The sequence below is a fragment of the Plectropomus leopardus genome, chromosome 2 (assembly GCF_026936395.1).
Source record: "Plectropomus leopardus strain MGB_pleo_1.0 chromosome 2, ASM2693639v1, whole genome shotgun sequence".
Taxonomy (NCBI): domain Eukaryota; kingdom Metazoa; phylum Chordata; class Actinopteri; order Perciformes; family Serranidae; genus Plectropomus; species Plectropomus leopardus.
This window is the reverse complement of record NC_142177.1, coordinates 23751082-23765050: the sequence shown is the minus strand read 5'-3', so window position 1 is coordinate 23765050 and position 13969 is coordinate 23751082. Positions and strand designations below refer to the sequence as shown.

The 13969-nt window shown below is 37.8% G+C and overlaps 1 protein-coding gene across 3 annotated transcripts in view; it reads left to right on the top strand.

The window, feature by feature from the left end:
• Positions 1-13177, top strand: part of LOC121957019 (ras-related protein Rap-1A-like) — a 31311-nt gene extending 18134 nt beyond the window's left edge. For all 3 annotated transcript variants that reach the window (XM_042505510.2, XM_088088728.1, XM_042505518.2), the window contains exons 6-8: positions 1634-1777; positions 3029-3155; positions 12075-13177. In XM_042505510.2, the coding sequence (XP_042361444.1) occupies positions 1634-1777; positions 3029-3118 (234 nt within the window). In that variant the 3' untranslated portion in view covers positions 3119-3155; positions 12075-13177. The remainder of the gene's footprint in view (positions 1-1633; positions 1778-3028; positions 3156-12074) is intronic.
• Positions 13178-13969: the final 792 nt, after the last annotated feature.

The following is a 13969-nucleotide window of genomic DNA, read 5'->3' as shown; positions in this document are numbered from 1 at the left end:
TTTTTGACCTTGGTTTGTTGAAACATCTGAGTCAGGGCACAAAGAAGAAGTGTTGGCTGTTTGCGAGATTCCAAAACCAGCTGCATGTCAGTGGTTGTGTTCTCACTTTTGGTTGAGAAGAGTTTCCTTTTTAAAGAAACAAAACCAAAAGAAACTGCTTTAATTGCAAGTTCATATTGATTCTTTAATCTCTTTTGTAACTGTTGTGTAACCTAAATGATTTTTTTTGACTTCCCCCAGGGATGCATTGATTTTCTTGATTGTCTTTGTGACCCTGTAATCAGGGCTTCAAATTGAAGTGAATAAACTACTTAGCTGTTAATCATGTCTCCACCAAGCTTCAACCTCAGGGGTTTGAAAATGAAGACAACGGACCGGCATTACAGCAGAAATAAACATGTTTTTAAATATTTTTTAATCTTAAAATAAGGCCTTAATTAATATGAAAATGACTCAAATTCATCCTTCAAAAGTCTTAAAATGCTCAGACATGGCATGTAGGATTTTCTGAATTTTTTTTGTTGCATTGTAAAATCTCAAAATAACTGGTAACATCTATTTATTTATTTATTTATTTATTTATTTATTTTTTACAACTAACATCTATTTTTTTGTTAAATAATTGAAAAATTCCTCTTTTTAAACTCATCATGATTGGAATCTAGACTGTTGAATCTCACATGCAGAGTGAAAAACACTAAATTGCCAAGAAAATCAGACAGAAGGGCCAGATATTTCCCGCTTCAATTGGTTAACCTAAAAGATACTTTAATGTTAATATACTTTACTCATCGTCGTCCATGTGTTTCACTATAAAAAGGTTTTGAGTTGGTTTTTTTTCAATATTTGACACAAATAATCTAACTTTTTCACTGTACCAAAGGCATTTCATGTTTTGTGTCATGTTAAACATTTGGGCAAAATTAAGTGTCCTAATCTAATTTTGGTTATCAGACAATTAGTCTTTAAAATTAATTCCAAGAGGCATTAAAAAAAGTCTTAAAACGTCTTAAATTTAACCTGCTTTACGTTGCAGGAACCCTGGGTTCGATTCCGGCCTCGGCCCTTTGCTACATGTCATTCCTCTCTCTCTCCCCCGTTCACGCTCAACCTGTCCTATGAAATAAAGGCATAAGAAGCCCAAAAAATAATCTTAAGTAATTTAAATAAATAAATAAATAATCTAAAATAATTAACACCTCAGATGCTATCTTGCTCAAACTTTACACATTCACACTAATATTGTTCCAGCTCCCATTTCCAGTTCCTGCTCTACTTACTTTTTCTTTATTCTCTTTTCTATCATCTAACTCTTGATTTTCCTCTCTTACCAAATGTTTCTTTCTACTCTCCTCCACTGGCCTCTTTTTCTCTATTTATTTTTACGGGCTTTTTTGTGAACCTTCAGGCTTACTCAAAATAAATGTCACACACATCTGTTTTTGATTAACATTTTTCATTGCTTTAAATCTGTTGTTTTTCCACAATTTTACATAAATTAAACATTTTAAAAGGGAGAATTATATGTTTTAGTTGCATGTATTCAGTCAAGAAAAGTTTAAATTTTCATGACACAAAATCACAAACTTGCCTTAAAGGGATTCATGCCGACTTTCTGTTTGCTTTTCCGCAGGTGCCGATGATCCTGGTGGGGAACAAGTGCGACCTGGAGGATGAGCGTGTGGTGGGGAAGGAACAGGGCCAGAACCTGGCCAGACAGTGGAACCACTGTGCCTTTTTAGAGTCCTCTGCTAAGTCAAAGATCAACGTCCTCGATGTGAGTACACACAGATGCAAACCACTGGTGACACTGCACATGTTGTAAACAATCGCATTTATATCTCAGAATTATTTGAATACTGACCGATTTGTGAGAGTTAACAAAGACCAGTATGGTGGTGGTAATGAGCTCAACTGGGTTATTCTTGCTACTCAGTGATACACCTGGTTTAAACCTAGTGCGTGTGAACAGTAGTATCAATCCATTTTATGCTTTTTTATGTTATTTACTGTTTGCTTAAAGGGGACCTATAATGCTTTTCTGTATGTCTGCCATATTAACATGTAACAATATCATTATGTTATTAAATGTTCATACTGAGAGTGGCTAAAGTTTCAAATAATGATAACTTTAAAAATAACAAAAACATATTTAAAAGTAATTCCTTTGAGCAAAAACCTCATGCTTCAGACTATTCTGAATACGGTTTCCATTTTTTTCTATTTTTGTGAAAAGATGATATCAGGTAGTGAGAGATTTCTTAATATGGTCATCTGCTCATGGCATGCTACTGCAAGTATGTACATTACTAAGCCTACACTGCTACATAGAGCTAAATGCTAACATCTGGGAAGCATGTCATCTTGGCCATAAATGTTCATTCCTCCCCAATTTTGGTCCAAACTCCTGCTGGAACATGTCCAGTTAAGAAGATTTTATTGTTCATTGGTAACAGTAGAAACTGCACACAGTCATTCTGTGGCTGTAAGAACACTGCTACATGTAGCTGCATGCTAAGGTCAGGGAAACGTTTGTTCTTGGTTGCCGATGTTGTTAACTTCTCCCCAGTTTTGGATCATATTCCTACTGGAACACGTCCGGCTGTGAGCTTAGAAGTTTTTATTGGTGAGTTTTTTATGGTAGAAAGTGAAGCTATTCTGCTTTACGGTTATTTCCTCAGCTGCAATGATGTTGCAGAGACGCAGAGATTCACAAGATCCAGGAACACCCAGACTGGGGTTTTTCCATAGGGGGGCCTAAAGAGACAGGTGCTAAAACTTAGTGTTTCAGACAGAGGGTGAATACAGGTGCTCATGCACAGACATTATGGGGAAAATAAAGTGTTTTTAAACACTAAGGCGTGTAAACATTTTCTTGAAGAAACCAAAAATACAAGTATGAACCTGAAAAAATGCATAATAGGCCCCCTTTAAAGATGCCACAGTATGTTTCCTTGTAAGAATAAAGAGTTTTTTCCACTCTTAAATTACTGACAGCTTTACCTTTTGTTTGTTGTTTCTTTCTTAGATCTTCTATGACCTGGTCAGACAGATAAATAGGAAAACGCCAGTGGAAAAGAAGAAGGCAAAAAAGAAATCCAACTGTGTCCTGCTTTAAAGACCCCCCTTCAGCCCCTGCAGCAGCTCTGAGCCAGGTGTGTGCGACTAAAATTTCATAACACATAGTGTAAGTCATAAAGGGCCAGCAGCTCACCTATTCATGAGGTCATGATGCATGGGCACAGGCTGTCAGGTTAATTAGTGTTACATAATAGCTCTGATCTTTGTGTCACCTTACATGATGCTGCGGCTAACATCAGGTGCAGTTCATCATTCATCACGGCCTTTTACGAGTTTGTTAACCTGCAGTGAAGAAGAGTCAAATTCATCTGTATAGCTTGATATTACATTGTGTCAACAGTGTTTACTGACTGTTCTTGAGCTCTCTAACAAGGACTACAGCACATGAGGAATATTGGAGAAGAGAGGCCCCCCTCCAGGCAGATGGGGGTGCAACAAATACTAAAAGAGTTAAAGGGTTACAAAATAAAGTCTCTTTGGTAATTTTAGTTAAATTATTAGGTAAAAAGTGCCAGTTTATTTCAAATAAACTGACTACACAGTAACTCCTGACCTGGATTCATCTAACTCATTTCAGTTCATTGGCCACATACAGCCCCATTTGGTCAAGTCACTCAGACCAATAAAACAATGACATAATAACCTATAAATGACAACACCTCCAATGTTTTCCCTTTCCTCTAGTATAAAGAAGTACAAGTACATACTGAAAACGTTCACAATTAATGAACAATCCATTCAAAAAACAGATGAACTGTCTAATGTCCGGTGTCTTAAGAAAAATGATTACAATTTCAACCATATGTCTAATTTTTTGTAGAATGCGCTTAAAAAAAGGCTGCAAATAAAGACTATTTTGATAGTTGAATAATATATCAATTGTTAAAACAACTGACTTTTCGGATTGTGAATTTCACAGTTGCTCTACGGCTCTCATTTAGCTATCACATTTTAAATTCAATGAGGTTGTTTTATGTATGTGCTAACTAACAATTTTCTCCCCTCATTTTATACATAATGAGTCTGATTGTGACGGGGAATATTATATTTGTTGAGCGCTGAAAGGTGCTGTGAGCACACCCAATTAAACTGGCTCACTGGTCAATTTTTCTTTAAAAAAATGAATGCGTTTCAGTACAACCCCCTAGTGGACAGATAGGAATAGCAGTGCTTTTTGTTAAAAAATTGGAATTAATGACTTCTCTCTAATTTTACTGTGCAACTTATTGTTGTTGAGCAGTGTAGTTCTTCTATATCCTGGCTTAAAAATGCAGTGATTCAAAGAGGAACTACTCCATGTGACAACAGACCAGCCATCTTTCGCATAAGTGATATATTATGTACAATATGTCTTGTCACTTGCTCTAAATGACTGCAGTTGTCATCCTCTGATAATGAATAGCATTTCTTTGATGCTGATTAGTTACAGATCCAATAAATGTTTCTGGACAGGCAAACATCCCCTGAGTCAGCCTTCAAAACATGTGAAGTGCTTTCATTAGCAAATTTTTCTACATCTTCTTTGCTGTTGAATGAATGAGTCACTGTATTATGGCTGGATTGAAAACATGGACCTCAGCAGACTGAAGCCGCTGGTTAAATCTGAGGAAATCCGGATCTGTCATCAGGTTGTTTCCCATGAAAATCAGAACCGCTTCTTCTTTTTTCATGTTATTTATCAGCGTTTTTTACAGTTCGGCCGGAGACTGGTTATGAGGAAGTCTGACAACAGACACGCTCTGTAAACCATGCTGCCTATTCCCGTCAATCTAAACAGAGAAGCTGGTCTATTAATTCGGCCTGGTTTGATTTGTTTTGGCTTAATCTGGCCTTTACTTATATTTACTGTATATGATGTAACAAATTTTAATTCATACTCTGTGTCGAATTGCAGTTTGACAGTAAACTGAAACTACTGTCCTTGTAGCCCTTTTTGTAAACGTTAGTAGCTGCATTTTTCCCCTTCTGCTGTAATTCTAAGGACATTTTCTACAGTTGTCTTAAATATTTTACACATTTATTTTAGTTGGTTATCAATGTAAACAAGGTCCTCTGTGACAATACATCTACTTTTATACACTATTTATCTTGATTTTCTAGAAAATTCAGCTGCAAAACTTTTATCAGTGAGAATCTATAACCAGGTAGCTTTACATGTTTGGGGGGTAATTTAGTGACTGTAAGGTCCACTGTGTAGAATTAAAGGGGGGAATATTGGCAGAAATGGAAGTTAATGTAATAATATGTTGTTTTTCTTTAGAGTATAATCACCTGCTACTTAGGGAGCGTGTCCTCGTCCACAGGTTTCTCCATGTTGCACTGCCATCTTTCTACAGTGGCCCAGAACTGACAAACCAAACACAGGCTCTAGATAGGGCCCTTCTCGTTCTTGAGTCGACCACCGTGGTTAGTAGCCCCTTTGAGACAAGTCAAACAGTGTTGGAAAAACACAGATTTTTAACAGGGAACTGCTTTATTCTTTGTTTTTACCAGTATAATCACTGGACCAGTTTGTTTTGGAGAGGAAGACACATCTGTGGATAATTAGGCTCCTGGTAAAAAAAAAAAAAACCCTAAATAATAAACACCTGAAGGAACCCTAAACAGTAGAAGTTTCAGCTGGTTGCAATCTGCAATCCTCACTGCTGGATGCCACTAAATCCTACATGCTGCTCCTTAAAATACCTGATCAAATCAATGTACCTCATCACGTTGATGCAAGGTTCCTATAATGCCAAAATAGCCATAACCTAGTCGTGCTTATTGATTTGTAACAATGTCCCTAATCGCTTTAAACAGCCAGAAACATTAAAGGCATAGCGACCCGAGTTTAAGCACTAAGGTAAAATCACTGTAGGGAGACAAATCTCTGTCACTTCACAGTATATATTTGTACTTACTCAGGCCTTTGTATTCCCAAAGAAACATAAGCCATCAACAAAAGCTGTACATCCTCTCCGGTCTTGTGCCTTTTGATCCAGTTGCTGCAGGTCACACTAACTAAAAACCCACTGTAGGTCAGAGGTCACTTTGAGCTCCTGATAAGATTTAACCCCAGTTGACCTGCTGCTCACAGACTTAAAAAGTCTCAGTAAGAATGTTTCCACCCTGATGTGGAAAGTTTCCTTTGAAAGATGAGTCTAGGTTCATTCAGTTGTGCAAATCTTAGGAGACCTCATGACGTGTATCCTGCCTCACATGGAGATTACGGAGTTTAGCCTCAGTATTTCCAAACATTGAAGGTATAAGCCTATAGAGGGTTCACTATACTTTGAAAGAATTGTTCTCTGTGGCCGCTCTTTCAGGCAGGCTGAAGAGCTGGATTGTGTCTTTTTAAAAGCATTCATGATGTACTGGGATTAACACCAAAACTGAAGGACACGGTGTGTGAAGAATAAAAGCTTGTCAGAGAAGTTCAAACCCTGCCAGGGGGTGTGATTTGTCAGTCGAAAGTTAAAAATATTGTAACTAAGGCCTCAGCACTTGTTCTGTTAGTCGGCCTGTGTTTGTTGATGATAAAGGAACCTCTGCACACAATGCTGCTGACTGAACTTTTAGAAGCATCCTGTTGGACCCGCACTGCGTTTAGTCAGTGAGGCTAATGTCCAGCAGGGGTGGCAAGCTGAGTAAGGACACTTTGTCTTTAAACTGGAGGACTTCAGTATGAGCTGTCATCCTGTGGGTGTCAACCAGGCTGAAGTGTCCTTGATGCCGACTCTTAACCATGCTTAGGGCTGCTGTCCTATATCAAATCGGACGAATACTTTCTTTACAAGGACCTCAATAACACATTGTCATAATCATCATATCATAACAGTATTATCAGCTGATAGCATCCGAACATGAACCTCTTTTGGTGAATCTCTTGTATTGTTTCTGGATTCAGGTCTGAGTTACAGCTGCAGGAGAGAGACTGTTGTCTCTGGTGTGGTCGCTTCATTCATCCCCTAAATTCTGGTGTCAGCATTGCTATAGCATACAGGGCTGTTGTTATCAAAATAGATTAGACTCTGGGTTTCTGCGCCAGCCCACATGTCCTCGCAGATTTTAATGTCCCAGACAAAATGGAGACTTTCCAGTAAAATGTTATCTGTGCATGAGGCAACCTCTTGCTCACCTGGTAGACTGTGAGTGGCCCTCATGGGCTGATTACTTTGCAGCAGCTCAGGTTTGATTCTGGCTTGCAGCCCTTTGCTGCATATCATCCCACCTAACTCTCCCACTTTTCCTAGATGTCCTATCAGTGAATGTGAAAATGCCCAAAAAATTATTGAAAAATTATCTGTGTTTATAATAATAGTCAGGCTAAATAAAAAAAAAAAAGTAAATATATGTAGATTTATATTGCTAATAGAAAAATAGGCTGCTTTTGCTTGTACATTTTATTCCAAAAAAATGGACACAAAGAATTTCCTTCAGCTTTACACCATGTTCTAGCTGAATGTGACGTGATGAGCGTCAACGACAATCAGTTTGATTGCAGTGGTTTCTGTTGGCCTGAGCTGAACTTTGTTGGACACTGTGTTTTCTATTTATTCTAGAAATTATATTAATTCTGTACCATTTCTACGAAATGTCACAATATAAGATGTGTTTTTTGTTTAAAGTACAAATGTAGGAGGATAGAAAGTAATCACCCATTTTCTTTTACTGTTGTAACTGTGTTAGGCCTACATATTTTTAGGGGAGTTTTTTTACTGGACATTATGAATGGAGAGATTTAAATATGTCTGACTTCAACTGATTTTCTCAGTTTAAGAAAAAACTGTAATCACAGACATTAGACATCCTGATGAGTAATACCTTCTATATGAGACTGTAAGCAGGTTTCCATTAACCCTCAAATTGCACTAATTGAAATTGTGAATATAGAATACACCTAATGGATCAAATCACTTAAAAGTTTTTTTACACTCGCATGAGGTGGTATTTCAGGCAAATCGAAAGGTCGAAAGGGCCATATTTTGCAAAACTGCAATGGAAACTTGGCTTTTATAAGTCATATGATGCTATGGCTATGTGCTTATCGGTAGGAACTGGCTCCCTCGGGCATGATGCAGCAGGCGCTACAAGATGTGTTATTGCACTGATTGATCCTTTTAAAGTTGAGCAGATCATCTGGAGGTTTTGAATCCACAATTCTTCTGTGAAGTCGTGGACTATCACCTCCTAGAAATCCCTCACACGTGGCTGCTCCCAAATATAAGGGGCTTGCCGTTCCGTTATCGCTCGGATAACACATCTACGTCTCCATAGATAAGATATAATGACGGCAAGTGCGTTGGCTGCAAAAGCAATACCTGCTAATGTTGTGAACATCCATCGCCATGCTTCTTGGAACGTTATCCCAGTAGAAGTCGCATAACATACTGAAAAATTATACCGTAAATCTTCATATGTAAGCCTAGTCCAATTAAATGTCCAGTCCCTTTTACCAGCCCGGCTTGGCTACACATTTTGACAAATAAAGGCCTGTCTCTATTAGAGGCACGGTCCGGTTGTCATGCAGTTCATTTTTTATAAAAGTTCGTTGGATGTATAAAACCTGGTTGTTGGCTACCTGTTGGAGCTAAAGTTAGTTAGCTGCTTAGATCACGCATAAAAATCTAAATGTTTAAACTTTTGTCAATATTGACATACTTCATACATCGTTAGGTTGGTAAGATTCTCTACAATTCAGTCATTCAGTTCATTTCACTGAAACCAGATATGAATACTGGCATAGTAAACAAGAGAGATGCAAAAAAGAGGTTTAAATAAGCAATTTGAATGTATTTCCCATTTTTGCTGAGCAACCGTTTTGTGTGAAAAGAAATAAAAGCCAGTCCCATCGAGACGCCTGCCCCAAATATAAGCGGGTTGACTTCAGCGATTTAAGCAAATAATATCCCAGGCTAGGATATTACGGTAAGCATAAGTTTTACAGTGAGCATAAACACTTCATTAAAAGTGTACAGATGTGACATAAAATATTTTGGGTTTTGTGTCAGTAGTCGGGCCTCTTTGTTGTTCAGAAATTAAAAATGGGTGTAGCTGAACAAGTCACAATTTACAAGAGTTTTTCCAAAAGTTTCGGTCAGAGCGTCTTTTAATAACTATAAACACAAAACCTCAGCGTAACCAAACGAGCCAACAGCAGAGATTTGACATCTACCTTCACTTTTAACTTTCAGGGCAGGGGGGGAAATAAAACTTTGATATTACAGATAACACGGGATTAGTGAAACAGACAGTACCATTGTGCCCAGCCCAGACACCAGGGTCACTGAACCACCCACTGCGTTCCTCGTCTGAATCCATCTGTGTTGGTCAGTTAGTGGTCCAGTGTGAGAGTGGGGCCTCTGTCAGCAGGCCCTGGGGCGGTGTCTGTCCGCGCCCCCGTTCACACGCTGGCCAGCCCAATGAACCAGCACTAACGGGATTACAGCCCCCCTGTTCCACTGCTCACAACACACAAGCTCATACAGTGCGCGAGAGAGGGAGGGGTTACAGTGCCAGCCTCGGACAGGACACACTGAGAGAGTTAATGGGACGTTTCTCTTTGTGTAACAGGGGCATTTTCCAGTTTGCTGACCTCATGAGCCGCCGGCCTCTGATTTTAGCTGCTCACTAGGACAGAAATTGACAGGAAGCTGACACTTGATATGATGGAATATTGATGCAGACTACAAGTATTTGTTAATGGTGTAATGATGCACAAAAGTCACAGCTTGGTTCATACCACAGTTAAGGAGTCAACAAATACAGTCCTAGTGTTTGCAATTTTGTTGTTTTGTAGACCTTTTGAAACCTGGACTTTGTAGAGTTTACTGTACAAGCAGCGTTTTACCCATGAAACCTGAGCTAATGGACTTTTTTCAAAAACATGGGAAGAAGGCAATGAGCAATGAAAGAAGTGAAATTAGCAAAAAAATTGTTAAAAGTACAAGTGCATTACCTGAACAATAAAAAAAAGAAAGTTAAAACACAAATAACAAAATGACCTAGAAATGTACTTCAAAAATGATAATAATTCTCTCTATTATAACATACTTTTAAATATGTAATTATAATAATCAGAATTATAGTTTACTTTTTTCCCTTGACCTGTTTAAGCTTTTAAAAATCAATTTATGGAACATTTCTTACCAAACTTTACTCTGCTCAGTGATGAGTCAGATGTGACCACATGTTGTTTTATCACCACAATACACGACTTTTCCATTAGAGTTATAGACTTGGTAATGAAATAAAAAAGGTGCAACCAACAACATTAGTTATGGCTACTCTCATTTGACGTGCTCCAGTTGTCCATGCCACGTAACGAGCTACAGTATCATGCACAATAACACGGTCTCAGAACATTTAATTGGAATGCAGACATCATTAATCTTGTTAATAATGTCTGTGCTTTATAACTGTCACCAGTCAACATGTCTGCTGTGAAAAACCTCCGTTGATTTACTTCCCTGAGACCAGTCACCTGCCCTGACCGTCTGATTGGGTGGTTACATGCTCGTCACTCAAAGAGCCACCTCGCAGTTCACTTGCAAGACTGATGTCTGTGTTGGGTGACTATTAGCTCGCCTGGTGTAGTGTGCGCTCCACATAGGCTGAGTCCAATGCAGCAGTTTGGGTTCAATTGCATTTCTAGACCTTTCCTGTCATTTCTAGCAATCCTATTGAGAAAAGCAAAAAAAAAGCCCCTCCATATAAGAGTTACATATGAATTCATGTATTTAGAATCATTTTAAGCAGACATTTTTATGTTTGTGTTCATAACCTTTCAAACCCACTGAAATTCCTGCACTTTACTGCTCAGCTTATACTTGTCCGCACTCTGGTACTTATCTAGATTAGTGCACTGGTGTATTAACATGTCAGAAAATGAGTATTGAAACAGTAAAAATATTTAGAGTCGATTTGTATGATTGGCACTACGACTCAATCAATTCAATCAAAATCAATTGATTGCTTGTCTGTCCGTCCTGGACAGGGAGGAGGGATCCCTCCTCTGTTCCTCTTCCTGAGGTTTCCTACAGTTTTTCGCTCTTTGAATGGATTTTTGTCCCTTATGTGAATCATGGATCTAAGGTTAGAGGGTGTCATATGCTGTGTAGACTGTAAAGCCCCTCCAGGCTGATTTGTAGTGATGATATGAGCTCGGAAGCAATACCATCTACATTTAATGCCTCATCTCTTTTTTTGGTGACTTTATTCATGAAGGTTTTTATCTTAAAACAAAAAAATGCATACAGATGTAATTTTGTAGTCCAATACGCACAGCCAATGCAACAGTGAACATGTCAGCCAAACTTACTAAACAACAGATCAGATAACTGCATCCCACCTTTGTCTACAAACATAAAATTCAGTTCAATTCAATTGTATTCATAATGCCCATTATCACAAAACACAGTTTGCATCAGAAGGCTTTACAGCATATGACATCCCTCTGCCCTTAGACCCTCACATCAGCTAAGGAAAACCTCCCCCAAAAAAGCCTGTAATAAAAGAAAAAGAAATTCTGAGTAAAAGCATTACAAATTTAATAATAACATGTAGTTCAACTTTTAGTGCTCACATATCAGAGTTAGACACACTTTACTGAATCTGATAATTATTGATGATATATGAGACTACAGTAACAGGGCTGTTGTAGTGCTCCGGCTCCAATCTTGAAGGGATGCTTAAAGTTTTACGAACCACCGGATGTCTCTCGCTTTGCTGCATTTGCAGCCTGGAAGCTTGAAATCAAATAAATCAAATATTCAATCAAATAAAATTGACTTAATCCTGATTCTAAGAATAAGAATGTGCAATGCATCTTTGCTCTCAGGACCAAAATTTTACTCTTGGGTGGTTATATGTAATAGTGGCTCTGAATTTTGTGTTCTCCTCCTACGTTTTCCTCCCACTCCTCCTACAGCTGTGATGTCACTGACCGGCCGTTAGAGGGCACTGATAACTCGTGTCAGGCTGTGAAACGACTAAACCGCTGTGCTGTTTTTCAGAAATGCTGTAATGAAGAACTGTTGCCCTGATTGGAACGTGCCAGCATTCCAACAGCCCCGCCCCCCTCCCTCCATCAGCCATAAACGGTGAATCAGCTGACTGAACTGCTCCTATCAAAGACGAGGATGATCTACACCAGAGAGAGAGAGAAAGAGAGAGAGAGAAAGAGAGAAAGAGAGAGAGAGATGGATGGAGAGAGTGAAGAGAGAGAACGAAAAGACAGTAAGAGAGAAAGAAGACTCTGGTCTGTCGCCTCCGAGGACTTTCCTCTGTGTCTCAGTTTCAGTGTGAACCCTGAACGGACAGTCTCCATTTTCTGTACCAACAAACACCACAAACTTATGATGATGATGATGATGATGATGATGATGATGATGATAAAAGCCTCTGAAAGTTAAAAAAAAAAAAAAAGTGTCCATGAGCTGCCTACATGGCCAGAGAGCAGCCCACTTATTTTCATTTTTTTGACAGTTTAACAAAAAGAAAATAACAGCATTAAAAAGAAGGAAAACAAAAGTTAGATTCAGTATTTTTCATCTTTTTCAATATCAATATTGTATTTGAAAGACATGGAAGTTGACCTCTTTTTAGTTGTATGATTATAAATATTCTTCAAAAACGAGCATGAAAAAAATGCATCAGTTATTAAGTGTAGATGTTTTCAAGTGAAATCAAGTGGAAAAGTGAGAATTTTTTTATAGCCATACACCTATTCTCCATGCCTGTCATGTCAGTGATGATAGATCAAGGTCTATAATATGTATTATTATTTTTATTATATATTTCTTTTCTTTGTTCGCCCTGTTGTTCATGGACTTCTCTTCTGCAAATATCTCTCTCTGATGTGACTTAATTTTATACTCAGTCACTGGGATTTCATAGCTCCCATAATATATTCTAATGCCATTTTTTGCATAATAATGCTTCAGAAAAAAATGGGTCTTTTATAGAAGAAATATGGGGAAAAATAAGGATTGATTTCTATGTCTCTTGAAGCTGAAATATATTATACTAAACCAACTCTAATAATGCTTCTTGTGTTTTTCTGTCAATGATGTTCCAGCTTTTATGGATTATTAAAGTACATTTTAGTACATTTTCATTATATTGGTCAATGTATTTTTGTGAATTAAACTTTTATCCAAAGCGGATTTGACTTATTTGAAAAGAGTGAAACTAAAAGGTGTTTTTTAAGGGTTGGAAAATTCATATTGAATGAATATAGGGATTGCATGGGGACATGTTGTTGGCTATAACGTTATTCATTTTATACAGTGAAAGTCTTTTCATTGATGAACAGATGACAAAGAGAGGGCAGACCCTGTGTCGTTATATTACAGTATGTGCACTGTACCACTAACCTCTTTAAACTTCAATATTTTTCAACCTGAGCCCAGTTAATCCTGTTTTTGTGTCCAAGTGAAAATGGGAACAAAACATTTTTAATTTGTCCATTATTAAACGAGAGTGCCTCAGCTGGGTAATGTTCACACCCTGAATTTACGTCCACTAAAAGTTCCTGGTTCTACCACTGACGGGCTCTGATTGTTTTTTGAAGCATCTGACCACTTGTGGATAATATCTCTACTGAGACGGACCTTTTTGTTGAAGGGATTATAAGGATATTATTTCTTATTTTTGTTTTTGATTCAGTTTAGTTTCCAGAGTTTTAGTCTTAGTTTTCTAAATACACAGTATAGTTTCAGTTTTTGTATTTTCCAGTGTCTAGTTCTTATTTTTATTTTACTTAACTGAATTTTTTTCCACGCCTAGTTTGAGTTTTTAGTTTAGTTTTACTAAGCTAAAATAACCTTGGTTGAAATGCCTGAATTCATCCAGTTAGATGTGAAAATATGTTGGCCCTGTACTCGTTAAAATTTGTGTTCATGTGTTG